The sequence below is a fragment of the Talpa occidentalis genome, unplaced genomic scaffold (genome assembly GCF_014898055.3).
Source record: "Talpa occidentalis isolate TD23 unplaced genomic scaffold, MPIMG_talOcc4v2.1 talOcc4.3, whole genome shotgun sequence".
Taxonomy (NCBI): Eukaryota; Metazoa; Chordata; class Mammalia; order Eulipotyphla; family Talpidae; genus Talpa; species Talpa occidentalis.
Window position 1 is genome coordinate 78,671,252 of NW_023603184.1, and position 27,161 is coordinate 78,698,412.

General features: G+C 35.0%; 1 protein-coding gene across 1 annotated transcript in view; it reads left to right on the forward strand.

The window, feature by feature from the left end:
- Positions 1-27,161, forward strand: part of KYNU (kynureninase) — a 714,170-nt gene that overhangs the window by 639,359 nt on the left and 47,650 nt on the right. Inside the window, exons 12-15 of the mRNA XM_037521827.2 lie at positions 2,746-2,807; positions 4,328-4,399; positions 5,914-5,988; positions 8,745-8,891. Coding sequence (XP_037377724.1) covers positions 2,746-2,807; positions 4,328-4,399; positions 5,914-5,988; positions 8,745-8,891 — 356 coding nt within the window. The remainder of the gene's footprint in view (positions 1-2,745; positions 2,808-4,327; positions 4,400-5,913; positions 5,989-8,744; positions 8,892-27,161) is intronic.

A 27,161-nucleotide genomic window follows, 5' to 3' on the forward strand; every position in this document is an offset into this window, starting at 1 on the left:
GGGAGCAGCGGGCAAGACATGCTGCGCCATGTGGGTTGTTCCTTGGCCAGCTGGGGATCAAACTTGTGCCGCAGAGGCTGCAGATTGCTTCATAGTGCGGTGCTTAACCCCTTGCGCCACCAAGAAGACCCCCCCAAAAATTTATTTTCTCATGGAATATTGATGATACTGAATTATCTTAAAAGAACAATTTTGGTTTCAGAAGTAAAAATTTGCCTCAGAAGATAAGCCAGTTAGGTATATTTTCTTTTGAAAAAGTAGTAAACATCTGTCTGTTTTGTGACTCTTTGTTGTTAAGAAAGCTTGATTTTTTTCAGTGCCTTTAAGAGATATTTGGAATAAGCATTTCTATCAATGTTCTGTAACTTTCACATTAGCACCATCTGCTTATAGACATGGGTATGCATGAACACATATTAAACAGACTGACTCTGTCCTTCACAGAGTTCAGTAGCAGGTGAGGAGGGCATTTTGTGGAGTGCTTGGTTTAATTTAATTTAAAGTGTTCCAAATTATTGGGCAGACAAATTATTCAAGTCAGTGAGGGATTGTTTACAAAGGATTGATCCAAGTGTTAGTGTGCTTTTGAAAGGAAGGGCAGGAAATCACAATGTCAAATGTATGACTAGGTTAATTCAGACTAGTATATCTGGTTCATCATCTTCCCACAAGAAAAATTTTGTTGATCTAAAGTGAACTGCACTGTTTAGTGAACTAAAATATCAGAGCAATCCAATATCATTTTAATCTGAAAGTAATCATTAGCAAAAATAGATATCTGAACTTCTATAGAAGATTTTCCCTCCTTGCTTCTGTCATTTCTTTGTCTTCATTTTGTGATAACTAACTTATGCTTTCTTCTCTTTTTTTCCTCATTACATTCCTTCAAAGTTTTCCTCTTCTAATAATTCTGTTCTTTCTTTATATTAATTTTCCCTCCTCTCCTGCCAAAATATTTCTCATTGAAATAGACTTCAGAAAATGTGTATAACTAAGAGAAAGTTAAAGACAATATATTAGATATCTTAGGTAATATTTTGTTTTAGAAATGACAGCAAAAATTCATACCATAATGCAAAGCAACAAAAACAAAAAGCTGCCAGCATTTTAAACCATATTTCAAAAATATTTTTATATTGTAGGAGAAGGTTTAAATTTATCGTATTCATAGCTATTGAGTCTGTTGAGGAGAAATCTTACCTAGTGCTAGGAATGTAGGATGTGGTTTTTTTTTTAATTTATTAATGCATACAAGAGCTGGGTGTAGGCCTGAGGGAGGGGAGGTGATGAGAGGATTCACCAGAGACACTGTGGGGAGCAGAACAGGCAGATCTACTGAAATACACTGCTGAGGGGAGCAGCAGGCGAGACAGGAGAGGTTGGCTCTGCCACCTAGGTTACATCCTGGCAGGGGATAGAACGCATGTTGCAATGGCTGGCAATAGTTTGATAGCACTGAGACTTTAACCCCTGTGCCACCAGGGAGGTCCCAAGAATGTGGCTGTTTATATTGCTCTTTGATTTCAAACACTGTTCACCTTATAGTGACCAGAAATAAATCTTTTTACACAAGCATCTATTGAAAGGCTTTGCATATAAAGCACAGAAAAACAGGTGGTAATTGCAAAAGGCATTTTTCTTGACTAATGAAGATATGGGTCTTCCTTAAATGGATTTTCAGAAACAGAAATTCCTAAATTACACACTTATTTCCAATGCCTTCCCCTTAAATGAATGTATACTGAAATATATTTGTTAATTAAATTAATTATTCTACTTAGTTGTCTGTTCTTTTTATAATGAGACTCTTTCAGAAGTATTTCTTTGTGTGTAGGATTTAGGACTGGTACTATCTATATTTACTAGCACCTAGAACAGTTTAATGACATTCAGGCAGATAGCACATATTTCTCAGTGATGCTACGCAGACATCATTCCAATATACAAGTCTAATTGCCTTTAAGAAACATCATACAAAACTAGAAACAGGGCAAGTGTTATTATTGTTATTATGCACTGAGTTAAGTGTTAGATGTCTGCTTTGTGTCTCTGAGCTTGTTTCTAGTGACCAAACCCTCATTAATAAGAATTAGGTCTGATTATGACTGTGTAGTGGATATCTTAATTTTGTATGTTTTCTTCATCAGACAATACATAATCTATATTAATTATCTTATATTTCAGTGCATCTGAATAAGCCCCAGAGCTCTGTAGGCCTTTGTGTTTTGCTTTCTAACTCTTCACCTTGTAAACGATTCTATATCTCCCCATAATAACTGTGAATTATTGTTGACAAAATAGCCTTCTTTTATTAAAGGTGCATTTTAATTTGACATTAGAAACAACCAGCTTTAAAAATGTGATTGGCCTTAATATCTTTTTAGATTCCTTTTGGAGATACACTTACCACAAAAATATGCTCTGTGGGAATTTAGTGAACTAGCTGATAATATAAATCTTGTTTAGTTTACAGGAAAAAGCAAATGCTTCGTTATTTTGTTGTTATTATTTATTACATCGAAAGAGAAATAAAATTTTAAGCTCACTTTGTGATGTGTGTCCACATATCATTGAAAAAATGAGCCAAGGGGGAAAAAAAGGGTCCATTTCTTTGTGATGACCAATCAAGCATGCCCTAATTTCTAAAAGCTCTAAGGATGAAAGAGTGAAGTCTCCCAGCTTTGTTTTTCTAATTACCTTTAGGACTAATAGAAACAGCTAAACTATTATATGTTTACTTTGTAGGAGCCAGTGAGAAAGAAATAGTCCTAATGAATGCTTTGACTGTTAATTTACATCTTCTACTGGTAAGTTTCCTTTCCCACCAATATTTAGTATACACTCATTTATAGAATCTGACATTTTTCTATCTTTAATTCATGAGCATTGGGTGATTTACTTATTTAAAAATGCTGTAAGGTTATTTTCATTTTTACCAGGAAATCCTAGACCAGGATAGAATAAATGTCTTCTAATAATTATGGGAGAATTGACTCTTCCAAAAAGTTTTAGAGTAAGGAAATGTTCTTATCTTTAAACATAAGGAGTAAGAGTCCCAGTGGGTGAAAAGCAAAACTGCTTGCAAGCACACAAAACAGTGATGTACAAATGCTTCAAAGCACTGAGCTTTTCAGTAAGAATTTTCCAAGATGCTGGACTTCAGCAGAGTGGGATTATGAATCAACATGCCTTTGCAGATTGATTTTTGGAAAGTAATTTTAAAAAATTAGAAAATAAAACTAAATTGGAGAAAAGGTATGTAGTACCCTAAATAAGTTTCTGTGTTTCAACTGCTTCTTACATCCCAAATACATTATAAATATTAATATCTTTATATGTTATATTTTCAATTTGGCATATGGCACTTATAGTAATTGCTTGATACTTTAAAAATAAATTAATTTCATTTTTAGTGAATTTTTAAAAATCCAACACCAAAATGTACAATGAAAATATTAATATTTTAATAAAATGGGGAGATGGCTATTAAACATCTTCGGGACATACTTAGGGAGTATGTTAAATGTAAAGTTAAATATAATTTTAAGTTCAGATGCCTCTGGGTTTGACTCCCAAATCAGTTATTTAATATCTATTTGAATTGGCATTTCTAAATCTCAATTTTTACCTCTGTAAAAATGGGCTCAATAACATTTACTCCATAGGTATGGACAATTATAAAATACTATAATATGTAGAAATGACTTAAACAACCTGGCCCAAGTTCTACTCATAATTAACTGTAGTGGTGATTTTTATTGTTATTACTATGAGTCAATATTTATTCTCCAGTAACTATGGAGAGAAATGAAAGGGCTCCACTGAAGGAATGAGGCATTTCTCCTTGGAGTCTTTAGAATTGTCATTTGTGTCATGTTATAGGTAAGGTACTTTTGGTTGGACCTAAAATAATAAAGCAATGGAAATATTTTGTACTAGAAGCCAAATCAGCAGTGCAAGATACATCTATATAAATAAGATATACATAACACATGATAGTTTTAGCCCACAATAGAGAAATTGCCATTAAATATATGGGAAGATAATTTTTCAATTAAAATTTAAGTAAAGTTTGAGTATTTGTTTTTATCTGATTCCCATTTTCTCCTGAGTTTACTTTCCATTGATAAACATAATGAGTCAATATGTTCTTCCTCTTTATAATTCATTGGCAACAAGGCTAATTGAAAAAGGTACCCTAGACAGACATCTTGAGTTGTAATTAATTAATACCTTTAAAATGCTGGAGATTATAAAATGAAGCTATGGAAATGAACAAATGTATAAATTGTGTTAATGCTTTTTCAATAAATCCATTTCATTGCAGTTATCATTTTTTAAGCCGACACCAAAACGGTATAAAATTCTTCTAGAAGCTAAAGCCTTCCCTTCAGATCATGTAAGGATTCTTCAAATTATATTTATATTCTTTCTATTCTTCCTCGAGGAACATATCATTTGCTTGACTTGGATGTTTATTCACTATTTTTTTCCTAAGTAACTTTACAATAAAAAGATCTGTCAAATGCTTTTGATTTAGGCATTTTTTATAGATTGGAGCTTTATTTCTTTTGTTCAAGTAAAATATATGCTACGGGAAGAAAGGATTGAATAGGAACATTGATTTATTAGCCCTAAAGACAGTGAGTGAACCTCTGGTCTAAATCAAATGCAGTTATAAATGTTTTATTAATTCTTGTTGTTCTGTTTTATGAAATCAAATCAGTGTACACCCTAGTGCTTAACCCTTTAGCAACTAGAATAGCAATATAAAATTTTTATTTGTCTACTTCTTTTCATAGCATGCTAGCATAGTTATTTATGCTTTATTATTGAAAACTTTTTTTTTAATTTATTTATTTATACAAGCACTGCGTACAGTCAGAAGCGCGGGAGGGTGAGAGAATTCACCAGAGCGAGAGTGGGGAACAGAACAGGCAGGCTGATGAAATACACTGCTGATGGGAGCAGCAGACGTGGCAGGAGAGGTCTTTATATTGTCTCTGTGAAATATTATATCCCACATATTGCAATTTTAAGGCAGTTAATTATGTCCAAATTAAAAGCCATTACCTACTAAAAAGATAATATCATCAAGAAATACAAAGTCCCTATGATTGTTCCCATTGATATCTTGTACTCTCAATGATGGGAACCTTTTTTTTTTTTAGGATTTATTTATTTATGCATAGAAGAGCTGGGTGTCGGCAGAGGTGGGGTGTGTGTGTGTGTGGTTGTGTGTGTGTGTGTGTGTGAGAGAGAGAGCGAGAGAGAGAGAGAGAGAGAGAGAGAGAGAGAGAGAGAGAGAGAGAGAGAGAAAGGATTCACCATAGACAGAGTGGGGAATAAAACCGGCAGATCTACTGACATACAGTGCTGAGGGGACCAGTGGGTGAGACAGGAGAGGTCTGTTGCACCATGTGGGTCAGCTCCCTGGCCTTGGATGGAACTTGTGCTGCAGAGGCTGCCAATAATGACATCATGCTGAGACTTAACCCCTTGCACCACCAGGGAGGTCCTTTTATCAATTTAACTGTTTCTAATGTTAGGCCATTTCTATGTCCTATGTTCAAATACCTAAGTTCACACTACTCACTTTGGTTGTTTTGTAAACTGTTTTGACTTAGATTAGGTGATTTTATATCTTATTTTCAAAACCCTTATACTCCTAGATGAGCAATCCATTTCTATGAAGCTCTAATATTTAATGTTCAAGAAATGTTCAGATTCCTGCCTATAATTTATGCTAAGAATTTCTTCTCTGAAATACTTTTTTCAGTAATTTTTTACCTTAACATTTGATATAATATAACAATATGCATTTATTGTTACATTATTATTTCTTTTCGGAGTTTTTCTACAAATGTAATTCTGTGCGTTGAACTTGATTTAATGAATCATTCTTTTTTCCAGTATGCTGTTGAATCACAGCTTCAACTTCATGGACTAAATGTTGAAAAGAGCATGCGCCTCATCAAGCCAAGAGAGGTAAATAAGAAAGAGAAATAAATATTCATCAAGATTCTATTTAGTATTGATTTTTTTTCATTCTCCTCAAAGGTTTATTATTTTCATTACTTTAATGGAATTTCGAGGAAAATATAAAAGACCTTTATTTCTCTTCCTGTTAGGTCATTTTGCTGAAAATAAAGAATTAGCATAGAAGTATATTTATTTTCATATTTCAAGGATGAGTCAAAAGAAAAGCAAATTATTCCCCCATTAATATGGGGAATATGTCGTGTTCATCAATGGGATGAGTCGGATGGCAAATTGCTTATATAATTTTCAATTTCAAATATCATTAACGATGGATGCCAATGAAATAATGGTAAAATGTTGTGATAATTATTGAAATTGAATGATGCCTATCTTTTATCTCTCAGTTTTAATCTAAATATCATTTTGTGTGTGTTAATGTTAATGTGTGTGGATGTATGTGTGTGGTTAGACTGCAGTATAGAAAGGGGTGTGTGTAGTAGAAAGTAGTTAGAATTTATAACCTGTCTGCCATACTCCAGAGAATTCTGGACCCACCAACTTACTGGGTATATGACTTGTGAAAAAAGTTAGTTCATTTTTGAGATCTCTTTTTATTTAAACAGCTAACAAAGGAAGCAACTAAATAGGCTTAACAGTATGTTCAAAATCTAAAATACTGGATACTTTACATTAATAGAGATTTTTTTTTTAAGATTTATTTATTCATGCATACAAGAACTAGGGTACAAGCCAGAGGTGCAGTGGGTGAGAGGATTCACCAGAGACAAAGTGAGGAACAGAACAGGGAGACTGGCCGAAATACACTGCTGAGGGGAGCAGCGGGCGAGATAGGAGAGGTCTGCTGCACCAAGTGGGTGGCTCCCTGACTGGCTGGGGATTGAACTCGTGCTGCAGAGGCTGCAGATAGCTTCACAGTTCTGTGCTTAACCCCTTGAGCCAGGAGGGATGCCCACATTAATAGAGATTTTTTATAGGGATTTATAGCTAAGAATTAGACATACTAATCATATAGCTTAGGCAATTTGGCACCAAGAGATGCACAGAAAATGAATTTTATGTTTCACATATGATGCTTTCAGGCTGTCAAGCCAATATTTGAACAATTATTTCTTTCAACTCATAATATTTTTTGAAAAACTAAAATCTACTTTGTTCACTTCTATTTGCCAATACGTAATAAATTAATGGACTATAAAGTTCTTACACCTGTGGAGGATATCAGTTTTATATAGCATATGTAAATTGCTAACTTTCAGCCAAAATGAATATAGTCACTAATATATCACAAGTTAAAATCAACAAGTGTTATGGAATCTCATGAGTTAATCACAGTCTTGGGAGCACTTAAGTATAACCAGATTAGAGCAAGTTAACAGGAGAGAATAACATATACTTTATTAAGAAAATATTTTACTTGTTTACTTAATGCTAATTATTCAAAGAAATAAATTGTTAGTTTATATCATACTTTTCTTACTTTTTTTCAAGTTATAGTGGACAATCACATTAGAGTCTTTTAAGACTAAAGAATTTTGTGTTACCATGATAATAATTTTACTTAGAATTTTCCTGAAAATGCTGAAATCCTCTTTATATACATATAAAATATTTATCATTTAATAATACAGAAATTTCAATGTCAATCATGTATTTGTAGATTCCTACTTTGTAAAGAAATTCCAGGCTTCTAGTACAAACTACAGTATAGTACAGGATGCATTTCATTTGGCATTGATTAGTATATATATATTTGGTATATGCATTTCTATCTATCTATCTATCTATCTATCTATCTATCTATCTATCTATCTATCTATCTATTGAGAGAGAGAGAGAGAGAAATTGGCAAAAAGCAAAAATACTAAAGATAAAAATAACTGAAGGCATATTTATGAATACCTTAATGGTCTTCTCCCAATTATCAATACAGTTAATGATAATTTGACTTCAAAATCATGTTAGACTAGCACTGGAGAAAATTCATGAAGACTTTGGAAATATACCGGAATTGTTAGAAAACAAGGAGATGCTGTATTTTCAGTTGTTTTTTTTTTTTCCTCTCTCACATTGTTGGCAAGACCAAATCTAGAGTCATTCACAATTTTTACTAAATGACCAATCATTTGTCTTTGATGGGAACAGTGGAAAATCATAAACTCGATTATACTGAATTTTTGTTTTTTATATTTTTCTCACATTTTGTTTTTTATCTTTAGGTTGCTGTGGAATAAACTTTATTCTTAAGTTAATAGAAATAGTGGTTATGTTGTAGTCAGCTGAAAGATAGACCTATGTTTTTCCCCTCCACCTTGGAAAAAAATAACATGATATTAGATTGACAAATGAAATGCTAATTTTCAAGAAGTTTCTCTTGCCACTTAATATTCCATGGTCTTATCATACTTCCTGGCATTTTATCAGATGGAAATAAAAAGGAAACACTTTGTAAATATTCATATAATAAAGATTAATAAAAAACTGAAGGAAAAAATCTAGCATGTAGAGTTAAGCAAAGACTTACACTTTACAAACCTCTTTTTACTATTTTATTATTATTTCCTAATGACAGAAAGTATGTTCAAATGCTGCTCTTCTGCCACATTTTTGAAGATCATTAATTTGAAACAAGTTTAGCTTTAATTCCTCTTATGATGGGAAAGAACTCATGGTGAATTTCAGATTGGGAAGTGACAAATTAGTTTTTGTGGCTAGGTAGTAATTTGTGCCTAATTTGATATTAGGGAGAAGAAACTTTGAGAATGGAGGATATCCTTGAAATAATTGAGAAGGAAGGAGACTCGATTGCAGTGATCCTGTTTTGTGGGGTACATTTTTATACTGGACAGCTCTTTAATATCCCTGCCATCACCAAAGCTGGACAAGCAAAGGTATGCACATTTCCTCCTTCTCACCTCATTGAACATCTCTCCGCTAAGAGGTATTCTAACTGCTCATCTACTGAGACAGCTTTGTGCCTGTGTAAAAATTTTTAAAGAGGTGAAAAAAAACAGTAAAAAATTCTATAGTCTATTTTGTGTTAGGCATCTCTATTTAGACCTTTCTTTGTCACTTCTGAGACATCACCTCCTTGCTACAACATCTACTATCCAGTGCTTCCTGCAGGTGATGTCATCAGTACAGAGCTGCTCAGTCAGCAGGAGGCAGACAGAATACTTAGGACAGTAACTACTTCCCAGAGGGCTAGAAACTCAACCGTGGTAACTTGTCATATTGCAACTCATTCAAAATGTAATTCAGGTCTCACTTAATCCTAGGTACCTGAAGGAGAGATGCAGAATTAATAAGTTTTATGAGCAGATCAAGTTTTACAATTTACTTTAAGGAAGCCATTTTGTTCCTAATTATCTTGAGAAATTATTATACTACCTGTAATGAGAGTTTTCCCCTACATATTATTAAATTAAAGTTAAATTGTTTACCACTTTGCAATCATGTCTCTTTTTAAGTGTTTGTAAAAGAAAGAAAATGTTTTAATATTTATTTATCTGAGGAAGAAAATCAAGAGAGCAATACTCAACAATTAGCATGTATATTTAAAATCCTTAAATAACAATTCTATTTGATTCAGCAATCAAGTCATGTATTTAAAAAGGTGACAATGGAATTTTCTCCTGAACATTAATAAGTTATGAGACTAATAAATGTGTGAGGTCTAGTTAATATATTCAGTTATTGAAGCTAATGAATGGAACTAATGAAAAGAAATTTAGCACAGTTATCAACAGTCTCTAGGAATTTCTAACCACGACTTCCAACTGGTTTGATGGATAACTGTGAAAGTGGTGTATTACAAAAAGATATAAAGATAATGTCTTCTTAATTTAGATATTTAATGTTAAGCACCAAAATAAAGGGAAGCCAATAAAAAATCATATTTTAAAATTTTATGCAAATGATTAGCCATCTCTTGTCCCCTCAGTATACATGCATGTCTCATTAACCTTCGCAGATATAAGGCAGGAGGATTGAGAAGAAAGACCAGGGGTTTTGACATCACATAGTCTGAGGTTCAAATTTTGGCGAGGTCATTTAGCTGTTACACCATCTCAGGCAACTTTTATGACTTTTCTGAATCTCTGTTTTCAAAAGTGTTAATTTGGGATAAGATCCATTTTATAAATTCAGTATGCAAGTGAAGAATATAAAGCGTATATTGGGTTGTACACATGCAGCTGCTAAGTGCTGATTCCCTCCCCTCTTCTACTGTCTAACCAACATGAAGTTATAGAAAGTGGCTCAGATGCACTTTTTCTTTTTTTCCCATTAAAAGGCAAAAGAAATTTGTTTACTAAGGAGTTACATGTAATTTTCATTTCTAACTACACTGGTTGCTAAAACCATTTTCTCAGTACTTTGTAGTTTTCTTTCACTTAAAAAATTTTAGTGTCTACTGAATGAATTCTCATGAAGCTTTCAGTCAAATAAAGGATGGTAGGAATGAACAATTCCATCAAAATATAACTGCTCCAAAGTGATGGATACTTTGGGAGTGAAATGGTGATACAACAGGCTTAAGTTTATCCTTAATCAAAGTTATTCTACCGAATGGTTATACCCCTGCTGGAGAATTCTCCTATTCTCAATGGAGGTTGAGGAAATGCCTTTTATATGGGAACTTAGTTGTCTTGGGTGGTCTGCTAAGATAAAGCTGAAGAGAGAGGCAGAGAGAATATTAAAGATGTCAGTCAAGAAAGAGACAGGAAGTTCTAAGAGCAAAAAGCATAAGAGAATCAATGTTGGGAATGACTGAGATAAAAAGGAGGAAAGTTTTCCAGAAATGAACTATGGGAAAACCAAAAATGATTTAGAGATGGAGCAATGAAAGTCAGTAAGGCAGATTTTGAAATGGCAACTTCAAAATCATGTATAGAGATGTGGGGACAAGGATTATGACACTTATTTTCATTAACTGCATGTATGCATACCAAAACAAACATAGATCATAAGTGACTTGATGAGTTATTTTGAACACTTACAACCATCACCTAAATGAAGAGACTTTCAGAACACTTAATAGTATTCAGAATCCTCAATTGTGTTTTCTCCCAGTTTCTGTCTGTTGCATCTGTTGCAAATGTACCAACCTCTTAACTTCTAATAATGCTTAGTAGCTTTGTCCATCATTGAACTTTATGGATTAATATTTTTGTTTGGCTTATTTGTTCACTAGTATGTTCATGAGAGTCAATCTTGTTGGATGCAGCAGTAATTTTGTTTCTTTTATTTTCAGTATTACAGTGTATAAGATTTTCACTGATCTTCAAAAATGAAAACTACTTCCATTAAAAAAATCAGTTTACTATGGTTTTGAATAACATGATTTATCATGTGGTTGTTTTTTTTTTAGTTGAGGAAAGGGTCTGAAATGGTAACAAATAGGAGAAGTCAAGGAAAACTGAAAAAATAGGGGTAGGTGAGAGAATGACATTCCAAGGGAAGACCACCACATAAAAAGAGGCATCAGTTTGAAGTGACATTTTCATTTTTTGTCTTTGAAATCACCTACTAACACTGATACTTTCTTGTGTAATAGTGGGCAACCCACCATTTTGGAGCTCTGCCTTACTTCCATATTTCCATATCTTTCAAATACTATTACTTGTTGCTACTAATCATTTCTCCTTTTCTACACCCATTAAAAGTAAACAATGTCCCTTGTCCTTTGCATTACTATCCCTTGTGACATAAATCACTATCACAATTCAACTCTCACTGCCAAAGGAAAGCTAAAAGTCTACTCCCATTTTTGCAAATTGCTATGTATGCCCACATTTTTCTTATATCTCAAGACTTACCTGTGCCTTGAGATCAATATGCTCCAAAAAGAAACAAATCAACCCTCCAAACAGGCCTTCTGTCTCATGACACCATCCTAGACACCTCCAGAGTCCCTGTTCTTTACCTTCTCAGTCTCTTAAGTGTACCCATCAAGGCCTGTATTTATTTTAATATTCCCTATTCAATATGATGGTTTCCTAGCTGAAAATTAGGGATTTCTTTTTCTCACCAAAGAAGCCTGGAGGCAGGATGCTTCTGGGTTGTGTTCAGCACGTGAGTAATGTCTGAGTTGCATCTTCAGGATTCTCTTCGTTTTTCTCAGACTTCTCACATCACGGTTACAAGACAGTTGTCCTAAATCCAGATATCACAATTCTATTTATGGAAGAGAGAAGGAAGAGGGAACAGTGCAGTTACAGCTGTCCTTTTCATGCAAAGTGCAAAATATTTCCCAGAAAAACCCAGAAGATTCCTGCTTATGATTCAGTGCCATCTGAAGTAGTAGCTTCAAATGAATATGAGCAAAGAAATATTTAGTCTTTTATGACCCTGTAGTAGAGAGAGGCAAAGAGGAAGGAATTGGCAATGGGGTTTGGATTAACAAACCCACAGTACTTTTTATGTTTCTTGATTATATTCCATGGGATATTGTTGTTTCTAACTTACTTTCCTCTTCCCTATTCCATCACTATTTATGTTTATCTTTCCTTCATTCCTTCACTCCCTCCCTTCCTCCCACATTCCTTTTTTCCTCCCTACCTTTCTTTGTCAATTTTTTTTTTTACACCATATCACAAAACATTTGAACACAATTCATTTAAAATTGACTAGAAGGAATAATGAAATAAAGATAAATAAAGAGAAAATCTGCATCATTGGGAGAAATGAATATTCCAAACATAGTCTGTCAACTTGGGTTATGGGAAAATATAGTTATTGTGACCATTACAAGCAATAGAACTTGGTGTATTGGGTAGACTAGATCTTCATACAAAAAAATAGAACTGTAAATGCCTTCATTATGATAAATGTTTATTTCTGGCCAATATAGTAATCAGGTATGAGCTTTCTCTCATGTGCTCTCTCCTTCAATGAGCTGAATCTTGTGCAGATTCAGGTATCCAGTGACTCAAGGTTGTATCACCTATAACTCTCATATCCTAGAACCTGTCTTGATTCAGCGAAAGGAATGGGATAAATAATGCAAATAGGCACATTTGATTTTTTAAAAGCCTTTGTTTAATAATGGTAAATTTATTCCACTTCCAATCTTTTGGCTAGCACATGACTACTGAAAAATTCAGTATAGTTGTGTGCACATGAACAGTTACTAGTTTTGCCACAACTGAAATTTAAGTATTTTGTGTTGCTTATGAATTAAGATATTTATTCTGAGATGTAGTGTAGCATTTATATTAATAAAATGTGCACATAATTCAGATAGTCAGACCTAGTCTTGAACACAAGTCTGTTAGTTTCCACTGTAGATTGACTGCCTTAATTCATTTACCTTTACAAATGATGAAGATAATAGTACCTACTTTACATAGGTTCATTCTGAGAAGAATTAAACAATAAGCTTAAGACACTTAACACGTGTGAGAAGTACTCAGTAAATGTTTGCAATTGTCAAAATATAAAAAAAGACATATTGGAATATTCAAATCTCACCAGAAAAAAGAAATAATGGATCCTTAGAGAAAAAGGGAAATGTTTAAGTTTCTTTTTTTTTTTTTTTTTTTTTTTTCTGGATGGTGTCACACTAATGAGAAAATATATATTTTTTTAAAGATTTATTTATTTATGCATACAAGAGCTGGGTACAGGCCAGAGGTGCGGGGGTGGGGGGGGGGGGGGGGTGAGAGGATTCACCAAAGACAGAGTGGGGAGCAGAACAGGCAGATCCACTGAAAACACTGCTGAGGGGAGCAGCGGGGAGACAGGAGAGGTCTGCGGCGCCATTTGGGTAGCTCCCTGGCCGGCGGGTATCTTGTGCTGCAGAGGCTGCGGACAGCTCATAGGTTGCGTCTTAACCCCTTGCGCCCCCAGGGAGGCCCTCACGGGGCTCCCCAGGTCTGGGACCTCGTGCCTGAGTCATACAGCTTCTCCGGACCTCACCGTTCCTGAAGCACCGCTTCTTCTTCCCCGGCCTGGGGGCTAGAATTTATTTCCACGACACCAGTCACCATGGGCCGCGGCTTCACGACCTGCACAAGGGCACGACCCGCCCCCAGAAGGCAGGCTGGGGCGTCGGTAGCACCCCCCCCACCCCACCCCCCGCCCCTGCCCCGCCCCACCCCTGGGCCTGCCAGTCTCCAGCCCCCACCGGGCCTCCCTCTTAAGTTTCTTTTTCTAAAGATCCTCACTGGATAGTTCTACACTAGAACATAAAAGAAAATAAATAGAGCAGCATGGTTAGACTCAAGACACTAGACTGAAATTTCTTACAAAGTTGGGATGATGGATTATTAAAAACTTTAATAATTTTACCTCTAACTAACTCAGTGCCAACTGCTTAGGCTCTATGTCCCCTCTTTAGAGCTATGTGGCCTGCAGCACAGTGCACCTCCTGGTAGCTGGCAGACAATGGGTGCCAAGTAAATACTTTTTGAATAAATGAATGATTGTATATCTTATTTACCATATATCTAACACTATGGTGGCAAAAGAGAAGATTGAACTTTGGAAACCTGCACTTGGTTTTATTAGCTTCTAACTTGTTAAGTGGCATTCTTCACTGATTATTGTATGCAAACACCTTAGACACAACCATAAGCTGCTCAAAGTATTAAGAAATAATAATCACAATTATACCTCCAACAGTTTGAATGAAAAAATGAATTCTGGCTCCAGAATAATGTATGACAAAAGCAAAAATAAGAAAAATGACATCATTATAAGAAAGAAAGACTCATTGTAATTTTAGTATCATTTAGTAAAATCGGACATATTTAAACAACACTTTCATATAAATGATCACCTCATGGAACCATCCACTTGTTTTCAGGAAAGCTCTTAATTCTTCTTTAAAAGAATTTGAGATGCATGTATTTGACAAGCAAATAATTGATCAAAGTCTCAAATGCTACAGAAAGCTTGGCTGAGGTGCTTCTAGTCCTGAAAACTGGGTGTCAATTTCATAAAGTATCCCATAGAATAACATCAGTAATGCCTGTTTGGATTATCAAGATTAGAGCAATTGGTTAGGAAAATTTATTTCTAAATATTTCTATATAAATTGGCATACTCTGAAATTTTTATGTATCAAAAAGCAGACATCTTCCAAAAAATTTTTGTTATTGGAGCTCTCAATAACAAGTACTATTTACTAGAAATTGTAACAAGTGTAGCCATTGTTCTATTAAAGTCACTGCCAATTCTTGTCTTTTTAAGTGTTGTCTGTAGTAAAGCAACATGCATTTGGATCTCTCACACGTTCTTTCTTCTCTCTGTAATTTTTTGAATAGTAAAATTATAATAATGGAGTTCTAAATAGGAGTACCCAAGTTAGCCTGGAGTATATGAGTGACCCACTTAGAGATGATCAGACCTGAACAAATTCTAGAATTATGAGTAGGAACCAATCAGGAAATTCCTTTGAGGGGGCTGGCAGGGTGGTGGGGCTAAAGAATTCAAAACATTGGTAAGATTTCAAGTAAGCAAATATTTCAGTATAATTTGCTTATGAAAAAAATATATAACTTGATAGAAAAGGAGTGATAATAATTCCACAAGACAGCAAAGGTTAAATATGAAGAGGTCACTAAAGTCATTTTATATATCTTGAGTTTCTCTTTGAAACCCATTGTATGTGTCACTGAAAGCTCTTAGGCAGTAATGGGAGTGAAATTTTGTTTCAATTTTAAGAGGAAATTTCCTGCCTACAGGAACAGGTAGCAATGGGATAGACTGGGCAAAAGGAGAGTCAATTAGTCTCCAAGTAAGAATTTTAAAACTACCATGACACTGTGCAAGATGTTGGGACACCAGAGAGCAGATCCATTTCATACTACATGAAATATTTTCTGATTTCTCAAGAGATCATTCTTTTTCACCAAATTTTTTCAGTAACAAACTTTGCAATCCCTAGAAATATGTCTGCAGAATTGAGGGGGCTAAAGGTGGTGAGTAGAATGTGGATGGAACAAAGTGGAGTAGGATAAGGGTCACAATGGTCTCAGGTAAATAATGATGGGTACTTGTTGGGAGTCGTATGGTAACAGGCCTCTGTGGAGGTGTGAGCCTGTTCAGCTAAATCATGTACGGTGTTGTAATCAATGTTACCTTAATAAAGAAAAGAAAGGATAAGCATCACATATCAAGCATCTATCCTGATCTGTTGGTTCACCCAGATTTAGTTCTATACACAGAATCCGAGGGGAGTACAGGTTATGGGAAAAAAACAGAAATTCCTGCCTTTTAATGAATCCATAGATAGAAATTAGATAAAGATTAGATAGATAGATAATAGAGAAAGATAAGATAGACAGGTAGATGATGAGAGAGAGAGATAGATGATAGATAATTTTATTAATAAAGATGATGATCAGTATAAATGGAAAAGCAACCTAAAATTTATAGGGAATGTCCCATTTACTAAATGACCTTCATTTGGGTAATAATAGGTAATTTTTCTGTTCAGCAATATTCAGTAAACTACCTTAAATTCATCCAGGTGGGAGCCTGGAGTCAATAAGTTAAAATATGTTGGTAAATATAAGCACTCAAGAATCTAAAAATTCTGAGCTGTTTTTAAGATGTATTCATCAGATGTTTAATTTGAGCTTTTCGTTAAATGGACCACATGAGAAAGACTGATTAATTCTCAATAGGAGAAATTTGGATTTCACATGTTGTTTCAAGATTACAGATGTGGGAAAAGCAAGCCTCCCAGCTGTCAATCAGGACCTTTGCTTCTGCATCCACTCTCATCAAAGTCCTAGTTGATAATTACTGCTCCTGATCTAGTCTCACATAAACCCAGGATTCTCCAAAAGAACTATTATGTGTAGGTTCTTCTATAGGTAATATGCATTTTACAAAATACTAACACTGTCTAAAGCCACCTTATATTTGTCAATATTCCATTTTATATGCTACACAGGAAGACTGATCTATGGCCATGTGCTCATGCTCTGCACATACTTACTTATCTTTAAGTACATACCTATTTATACCAGTGAACTGATCAGTGTGTGTACATCAAGAGTAGATCTGGCTAATTTTATAGATCACTTATTGCATAAAAAACACAACTGTGTTTCTATTATATATAATCAGAATTACTTATAATGGTTACTTACTCTAAAAAAATCAAGATTTTTTTGGTAAATTGTTTTAGGTTTTTTTTTTTTTTTTCAGTATCTGTTTCTACTCTGAAATACTAGGACAGAAGACTCCATTAAGTCATTAAATATTAAATGAGTTAAATTCAGTTTGAAAAATGACCTTAAGCTATTTTCCTATCTTGAGTATCTGAAATAAATCAAGCAATCTCTATTTTATGTGAGGTCATTGCCAGTTGGTAAAAGATTATAGAAGAAAACGGGGCTACTCAGTTTGTTCTGTTTTTCACTTAGGGCTTTGTATTCTTATAAGAATTTGAGAAGACAATCACTGTTTTTTCTGATTAAAAAACTCATATTTGCTTTTGTAAGCACATTGTTTGCTAGGTAGTAATATCTTTACATACAAGTCACATAATTCTTTACAGTCTCAAGATCATTTTGCCTTTCCTTTCTCCCAAATCCTTTATTCTTTCTCACCCAATAACTGTTAGCTCTGTCATGTACTTTCTTACCTGATACTTTCCCCTTAAATTTCTTTAACAAATTGCTCCCACGTTCTTTGTCTCCTATTTTTTTGTATCTGGATTTGTCAATCTCATCAATATGTATAAGAAAGCCCAAATAAAAGGATGAATCTAGTTTCTGCAATGTTTCTCAGTACAAATATGAATAACAGGTCCTGTTGTGGCTCATTCTGTTTTAGGCATTTGACATATAATATTTGCCATCTCCCCAGCAACCCTAATAGTAAGCTTTTCTATGGATCACTTGAGGGAACTGGATCTGAGAAAGAATAAGCAATTGCCCTCGTGACTTGGCCAGCCAGTAAAGGCTAGAATTGGAGTCAAGCTGTGGTTGGTACCAAAGCTTTCTTTATACGATGTTATTGTCTTTTCTATATGTAAACTAACAAATAGCAAAGAGGGCTCAACATTTATAACAGTCAAAAAAATATATATGGCTCCCCTTTCCTGGGCATTTCCTTTCTTGGGAAGCTCTAAAATCTTTTGGGGATTCCAATGTCTTTGAGACCTGTGTCCTTTAGTTGATGTAATTGTCTCTTTAGTTCAGAATACTGAAATCTGTTCTTTTTCAAAGGCCCCAACATGTCAAAGATAGGAATCAGAAGTACTTGTCAAATAAGATCCTACTTAGTGCCAATATTCAAAATCTTTCCCATCCTAAAACCTCCATACTGCTCCTCACTGCTCTCTTTAAGAGAGGCCCCAAGGTATTGAACCCACCATTTCAATCTGGTTGTTCTATCAGGTATTGACCTAGTCATGATGGCCCCATTGCTGTTGCAGTGGGCTTCCAGAGGTGTTTCTGGATACTCTCCCTCTAATAAAAGAGCTTGCAAATCATTATATGACTGAGAAACTAATCTACATGACCCTGGAGAGAATTTTAGCAGAAAGTTCCATGAAACCTCTAGCAGTGGTTGACTTGCAAAATACACTTAGGGAATTTCGTTGTTGCAAGGTTTATTGACCCTTCACATTATGTCAGAGTATATCTTGAAGTGAAAGGAGATATAGAACAGAAATTAATGGGGAAAAAAGCCCCAACATCTCTGTCTTTAAAAAATTCAAAACCAGAGAGGGTACAAAGATATAAAAATAAAAAAAAAAATCTTTTGACTGTATTAAGTATTTGATAAAGGTGAAAACAATTCATTAGTCTCAGAAAAAAAATTATCCATATATGTATATACACATACACACACACGCATACACACACATATATATATATTAGAGTTACGCATGTTCTAATTCATTTTACCTTATGGTGGTACAGTTGTGGCTACAATCACATACTGTAAATTGACTCAAGAGGAATATTCATATAGTGTCAGAGGTACTTTTCCATTCAAGTTCAGAGGCTATCAATTCCTCTAGGTATTCATATAACCAGAGATTATATATAGCTCTGGTCTCAGATTCTTATTACCAGTGTTCTCCAAGGGTCTCTTGGCTAAATATGTGAGTCACATTGCTAGACTCCTCTAGAACTTAAAGCGTAAACTGGGTTAAATATTAATTGCAAAAAAAAGATTAAGGCTCCCTTTCTATGACATAAATAGAACGCAAGAAGGCATTCAAAAATGCGGTAGCTTGACTATCCTCTCCTGGGTAAAGTTTTACCAACCCCATTCTGGAATTCAGTTTTCCTTCCACATAAGTTCTTTGAATTGCTTATATCCATTTCCCTCTTTCCAATATCCCATCCCCTGATACCTTTACTTTTCAACAGGGTAGTTTCTTTATGTTTTCCTTTAGTATAATTATAACTATAGGTTACTGCAATTTTTTTTTTTTATACAAGAGCTGAGGTACAGGCCAGAGGTGTGGGAGGATGAGAGGATTACCAGAGATAGAGTGGGGAACAGAACAGGCAGATGGACCAAAAGCACTGTTGAGAGGAGCAGTGGGCGAGACAGGAGAGGTCTGCCATGCCATGTGGGTATCTCCCTGGCTGGCTGGGAATCAAACCTGCGCTGCAGAGGCTGTGGACAGCTTCACAGTGCTGCATGCAACCCACTGCACCACCAAGGAGGCCCTGGTTTCTGCAATTTTTGAAAATATAACTGTAAGGCTGGATCTAAGTATATAATAAAATCCTAATATAGCATGGTTCTAATCTGCACAGGTTAAAGGCACCAATTGTTAATTTAATGAATTCCTTGATTTTTATGAACACCTTTTCTCATGAATGAATCTCAATTCAAAATTATCTCTACTGGATTTCTTGTCTATTTAAAATTAAGTTCCTAGGCCTCCCTGGTGGCACAGGTGGTTGAGCACTGCATTGTGAAGCTGCCCGCAGCTTCTGCATCGTGGGTTCAATCCCTGATGGCCTGGGATAAACCCACATGGTGCAGCAGACCTCTCTTGTCTCGCCCGCTGCTCCCCTCAGCAGTGTATTTCGTTAGTCTGCTTGTTCTGTTCCCTGCTCTATCTCTGGTGAATCCTCTCACCCTTCCCACACATCTGGCCTGTACCCCCATTTTTGTATAAATAAATAAATCTTTAAAAAATAAATAAAATAAAATAAAATTAAGCTCCTGAAAACTCCAAATTATAGTTATGGCTCCCACACAGCCTAGAATCCGTCCACATGAGTGGTCCAGACCAAATGTTCACTTTGCAGGGTTTACTGTCATCTCTGTATATTCATATTGGCATAAATACCATCCATTAATAACACAAGGACAACAGAGATGTTTTCTTAACCTATCATAGATTTAGGGGTAAGTGTGATTATTATCCTTCTATAGATACACTTGCATTTTGAAATAATATTTTTATAAAATATACTCCTGTAATTATTAGACTTTAATCTTAGAGTAATTCATTATAAGGTCTAGGGTAAAAGGCCTGCTCTCTTTTTTCCCCTTTTTTCTATTCCTGTTTGCTGCTGAACTTTGGAAGAACATTTAAATTGATTATCAGGTGGCTGACTTCTTGAAGGAACTATTGTATATATATATTTCTGCAATATATATGCTGATTAGTCTTTCTTTTCTGATCTCATATATTATCTATAAAAGTCTCAGGACTAAAATAAACTTGAGTAGCATTCAGCCTCTTCCCTACAGAAAATTTTAAGTTTTGATTCTGGTTGCCATGCCACTTGATTTCTGAAAAGGTTCCCTGGAGCTCCACTTGGACAATTGTGTCTTATCTCTTTTTATCTGTGTGTTTATTTTCACTTTGTATGGTTTCATGTTTTAATAGTGAAGAATGGCTATTGTCATAAAATGAGCTATAAAAAAGAATGAAAACTAAATATACCACTTCAAAAAATAGTATATAGCTGTATTAAATGATTTTTGGACAGAAATTGTAATACATATAAATTATTGAATTGCAACTCAGAGTGAATATAAAAAATAAACAGTGCTCTTTTTGAAGACCATGAAAAATTTAAGCTGTTGGAAAGTAGGGGGTTCAGAATAAAATTTCATTCTGAAAAATTAGGTATTTAGAGACATAGTAGAGGCCCTTTGTATAGAGATCTTTACTCTTGTTTCTTTTTTAAAAAAATTATTTATTTACTTATGCATGTAAGAACTGGGGTGTAGGCCAGAGGTGTAGTGGGGTGAGAAGATTTGCCAGAGATACACTGGGGAGCAGAACAGGCAGATCAACTGAAATTACTGCCCAGGAGAGCAGTGGGCGAAACAGGAGAGGTCTCCTATGCCATGTGGATTAGCCTTCTGGCCAGGGATTGTACTTATGCTACAGTGGCTGCAGATAGCTTCGTAGTGCTGAGACTTAACCCCTTGCACCACCAGGGAGGCCTTCTGTATTTTATTTTTTAAGTAGTACTGCCCAATACATAGCACTGTAGCCCTTTGGTTATTTTCTACTGCTTTTTTATAAAAACTGGAATGAAATTTAGAACACGTAAAGACCTGGTTGGTATAGTTGAGAGGTGCAACTGCCACAAACATCCATAGACGGTCACACTCCATGAGAGTGCTGACCTTTAAAGGACAGATGGACACCTATAATTTATCCATCACGATCCTAATGCCATAGCCAAGGACATCCACTGGAGTCTGAACCTGCACTGAACAAGGAATGTGCAGAGGCTGGTATGTATGAATGGCCACAAGCTAGCTGGCAGGCAATCCTTATTCAGTGCACCTACCAGGGGCCATGGGGACTGCAACTCTGGATAGTAACTCAAGTGGCTACATTCAAGTGACTCAGGACAAAGTCTATTACCTACCTTAACTATTATGATTTTATCAATTGTGTGAGCATAGCAATGCATTTGAGAAGACTATCAGTTATGTGGATTGTTACAAATGTGTAATTAACATTTTCCACACTTAACCTGTTACTTACCGATAGTCTACATGATTTACAGGATTTTTATTTTGATGAAGAAGTTGCAGATTAATAACATCAATCCAAAAATCAAACTATTACATAACAAATGAAGTTATCAGAAATTTAATGCTACTGGGACACAAACCTAAGAGGTACAATTTCATTTTTCATTGTTAGCTCCTTTCCTGGAAATCCCAGCAGAAACCCTCTGTATCAAATTATTTCACTGGTTAGAAAAATATTTAAAGTTGTGTTAATGAAGATGGCAAGGACAAAAGCTTTGGATTTTCCTTGTTTCATAGAGAGGGATTTTGCTCATATTTCCCCATTAATTGTCTAAGAAACTTCATCTTAAAGATAACAAGTCTGAATATATAATATATACAATAAAACTGCAACAGAGATATAGAACCTCAAGTAATATTAAAAATTTTAACATCATTTTGGAGAATATGTGTTGATAATTATAGAATTTTTATTATTTGTTCTTTTATTTGAGTTTATATTGCATAAAAGTAGAAGATGGTAAAATTAAGAAACTGCTACATGAGCAAATGTGCTAACAAGTAGGAAGATGAGAGCAGGGGAGGGTTGGGCAAGGAATCTTCCCATTGAAGTTCTCTTGTGGTCAAAATCTGAGCTATCAGCCAATGAGGAGGGAAATAATACCCCAGAGAAAGGGATAGTTAGAGAAAATAGAGGGAGGGAGATATGGGGCACCTGAGGCAGGAAAGCTAGAAAGTATCAGATCATAAATGTCTTTATAAGTCACACCAGGTAACGTGAATTACATTCTGAAGTTAATGGAGAGTCTGATAATCAAATGTGAGATTTAAAAAGTTCATTGGAGGAAGGCAGACTGAAGTATTTTGAATGTTTCAAGATGACTTCAGTAGTCTGAAATTGACTATAAAGCAAAGTGATCCAGTGGCTGAACACTGTTATGCTTCTATGTGGTTGTATCAATATAAGTGAGAGCTCCTATGGGTAATTTTAATATAACTGTTGAAAAATGTTTGATTTCTATTTTTAAAAAGGAATAAAGTAGACTCTCAATTGTGGAGTGAATATTTTCACTTACTCATAACATTGCACCTATTCTTAGCAGTAAAATAATGAGCATATTAACTGGATGGCTTTGGAGAAGTTTAGAATTATTAGTTTTTTCTTTATTTTTAAGATGCTGCCATCTAGTGAAATTCTTGTGAAATTGCTTTGGAGTGATCTCATTCATCTGTATCCTCTGGTCCTTTCCTCAAACAGTTAGATTTAAATAATTTATGTGTTTGCCATCCATGGGGAAAGAACTGTACAGGCATTAAGGAATTTTGTAGAAGCTGCAAGCTTTGTGTTTTGTGTTTTTGTTTTTTTTTTTTTTGTAATGTAATGCTGTAGATGTGACCACAGGGTTTTTAATAACAGGATAAGGTAGATGAGGTTTCATGGATTTTTCATTGTACCATTCTTTATAAACAATTGATAATAAAATAGAGGTGCTGTCTTTTCTATTCCTTGAGTTTTTTGTTTGTTTTTTTTTTAGATTTATTTATTTATTTATTTATTTATACAAGCAATGGGTACAATCAGAAGCACGGGAGGGTAAGAGAATTCACCAGAGCCAGAGGGGATAGCAGAGCAGGCAGACTGACGAAGTACACTGCTGAGGGGAGCAGCGGGTGGCAGGAGAGGTCTGCGCTCCATGTGGGACTCTCGCCTGGCAGCTGGGGATCGAACCGGCGCTGCAGAGGTTGCGGACAGCTTCACCACCCAGCGCTCAACCGCTGCGTTACCAGGGAGGCCCCTATTCCTTGAGTTTTCTTTGAAAACTTGAGTTGTAAAGATTGCTTCATAGGGAAAAAATATTGCTTTAATTGGAAATGATGTCATGCGTAAAGGAGAGTTTAAAATTCAGAACTTTTGTTTTTCCCAAGTAGAAATTAAATATTAAATATGTATCTTAAAATACAGACTATGTGTGTGTCAACTAAACATACACATTGGTTTGCAAACCCAGGTTTTGATAACCTCTAAATCTTGGTAAAGAAATTGTACTTCTTTCCTATCACATTTATATTAGCATGTAACATCTGTCATATTTTTATGTCATTAAGAAATATGTTAGGGCCTCCCTGGTGGTGCAGGCGATTAAGCACTGCACTGTGAAGCTGTCTGCAGCCTCTGCAGCATGGGTTCCATCCCAGCAGGCTGGCGAGAATCCCACATGGCGCCGCAGACCTCTCTTGTCTCACCCGCTGCTCCCCTTAGCAGTGTATTTCGTCAGTCTGCCTGTTCTGTTCCCCGCTCTGTCTCTGGTGAATCCTCTCACCCTCTCACACATCTGACCTGTACCCTGGTTCTTGTATAAATAAGTAATTCTAAAAAAAGTAAATATGTTAAAAATCCCTTACTCTCACCCCCCCCAAAAAAAGTTATGTAATACAAGTAAGAAACTTTTCTTTTATGAAATGCTAATTTTGGTCACATTATGAGTAAGGTTTCTAATTAACTAGTTCCAACGTTTTGAGTTTTCTTTATGGAAACTAAAACTATGGGATAGTGCTTACCAAGTCTTTTCGCTAACAAGTGAGAGAGGAAATATTTTAACTTTGTCCTTTATAATGTCTGTGTTGCAGTTATTCAGTTCTGTTGGCAAAATCAGCATAGATAACATTTTTTTTAAAGATATATCTATTTATTTATACAAGCACTAGGTTACAGTCAGAAGCGGGGAGGGTGAGAGAATTCACCAGAGCCAGAAACAGAATAGGCAGAGTGATGAAATACATAGCTGAGGGGAGCAGGGGGCGGCAGGAGAGGTCTGAGCACCATGTGGGCCTTGCTGGCGGCCGGGGATCGATCTGGCACTGCAGAGGCTGTGGGCAGCTTCGCAGCACAGCGCTCAACTGCTGTGCCACCAGGGGAGGCCCAGCATAGTTAACTTTTAAATAAATGAAACTGATTCTGTTAAAAAATATAACTATTTATAAAAAGAGGTCATAGTTTGTCTCCTATTCTAGGAAAAGTACCTGTAATAGCAAGTTGATGTTTTTTATTCTTGAGAGATATAATAATGATCTAAAATTGGTCCTTCTGCAATCATTTACTTCATAAACTTCAGTTCATAGATGAATTTCTTCAAAGTTGAAGGAAATCTAATGTTTTGATAATATAATTATTATAGGAGCACTAGTAAGCTGGCAGTGGAACTCAGGGGTTAAATGTCTCTACAAAGTGAACTATCACCACTGTTTTACTGTTTTTAATGATCAATTTTTTTTAATTTATTTGTTTGATTATTTATTTATTTTTAATTCATGTTCATGTACAAAGGTGACTTACTAGAGAAAGATCACTATATTTTCTAGGCAAAACTTTTAACAATTTGATTTATGGAAAACTAAATCACTGATCATGAATCATTAAATTAAAAAGTTAATACTGGAGTACAATTTGGATAACACGCATTTGCTATTCCAGGTTGTCTTTTTGGGAACATATTGGAAGCACAGGCTGAGTTACTACTCTAAAACAGTGTGAATTCTACAGTGTGATGCACAAAAATAACTTGAAATTTGATAACAAATAAATAACACAGAATTGAGTCAGATATTTACAAACCTGTTGTGTCAAGTCAATGTAGAGATTGAACACAGGTGGAGTCAAAGTTAACTTTGAAAATGTCTCCCAAACAACATCATTTTTATGGCCCAATATATCAGTTGATCCAAGCAGGATTTCATCATTAGGGTCTTGCTAGTCTTAGCTGAGATTACTCAAGCATCTGTGGCCAACTAAAAGTACGTGGGGCGAAAAGCTGAGGCAGACTGAGCTCCATAAGGTGCCTCTGATCATTTCTTTCAACTTCTCTTTTCCTGGACCAATAGATCAGTGCAAGCAGGACCTCACAGAGATGGTAGAGAGTAGGAGAGAGCGGATATTAGACAAGACAAAGGAGAATCACTAATGCAATTTACCATTGTGTATATGGACATTGATGTTAATTAAATCAGTCAAATTTAGTCAATTTGATGAAATTACATAAGGGCATGATGTAAGATTAAGTGATATACTGAAAACTTTTATTAACTCTTTCAGATTGAGAGCATATACCAATGCAACAGTCCTCAAACTTTTTAGTAATGGAAACCTTTTACAATTTAGAAAACCATTGATGACCTCAAAGAGATGTTTTGGTATTGTATTTACCTTTACTGTGTTAGCTGTTAAAATCGTAATTTACGATAAATTTATTTTTGAATAGTAATAAAAACTCATTAAATAATCAAAGAATTAATATTGCTAGAGAAACAAAATATATTTTTTAAATCAAAAGAAGATGTTTTATATTAGATAAATTTCTTTATTGTTTGTCTTAGAGGACAGTTTTTTTACACATGCTTCTTCATTCAATCTCTTGATTATTTTTACCTTGGTGAAACATATATAAATAGATCAATCCTTATGCAGATATGTAGAATTGGTTTGACTGTCCTTAGAGTTACTTGTGGACTCTTTGATATGCCACCAGAATTTGACAAGTGAGAAATTCTTGGAACTTGTGGTGTGGAGTTGAAACAAAGTCTTTGAACTTTCTATAGGTGGTTACATTAAAATCCACTGGATGGTTTTGCATTTTTAATAGGTCTTTTATTCATCCATGATATGTAAAATAAACATTAAACATTTGAAAAATATTGGTCCACTGAGTTAACTGTGTTTCACAAATATGTGTATGTTTCATCATATATTATATAAAAGATTTTATATGACCATTAATTTTAACAGATACATCTTTAAATACTGGAAAGTGGTCATACTCATAGTAGGTACATTTTTCTAAATTTATAATTTCTTTCAGAAGCTACTTTTTGTTGGCAAGAGATACTGAGTCCTTTTCCTTGAATGAAAGATTCCTTTCATTTCTCTTTAAAATAAAAGCCTGTCAAACATCCAGTTATGAATTATTATTGTTTGTCTATCAGTTGTTCTTTCATGAAACAGTGGTTCTCCATGAAATGAAAGTGGCTAGTTCAGCTTGCAACTCAAATAATTGCACAAATGCATTCCTTTGAGACACCATGCTACCTCAGTATGTGACCAGATGTTTTATGCACATTTCTCACATGAAACCTTATTAAGTTACCTTAATGCCTAAATTAAAGTATTGAGTTTTTTTTAAGATTGATTTATTTATGTATACAAGATCTGGGGTACAGTCCAGAAGTGCAGG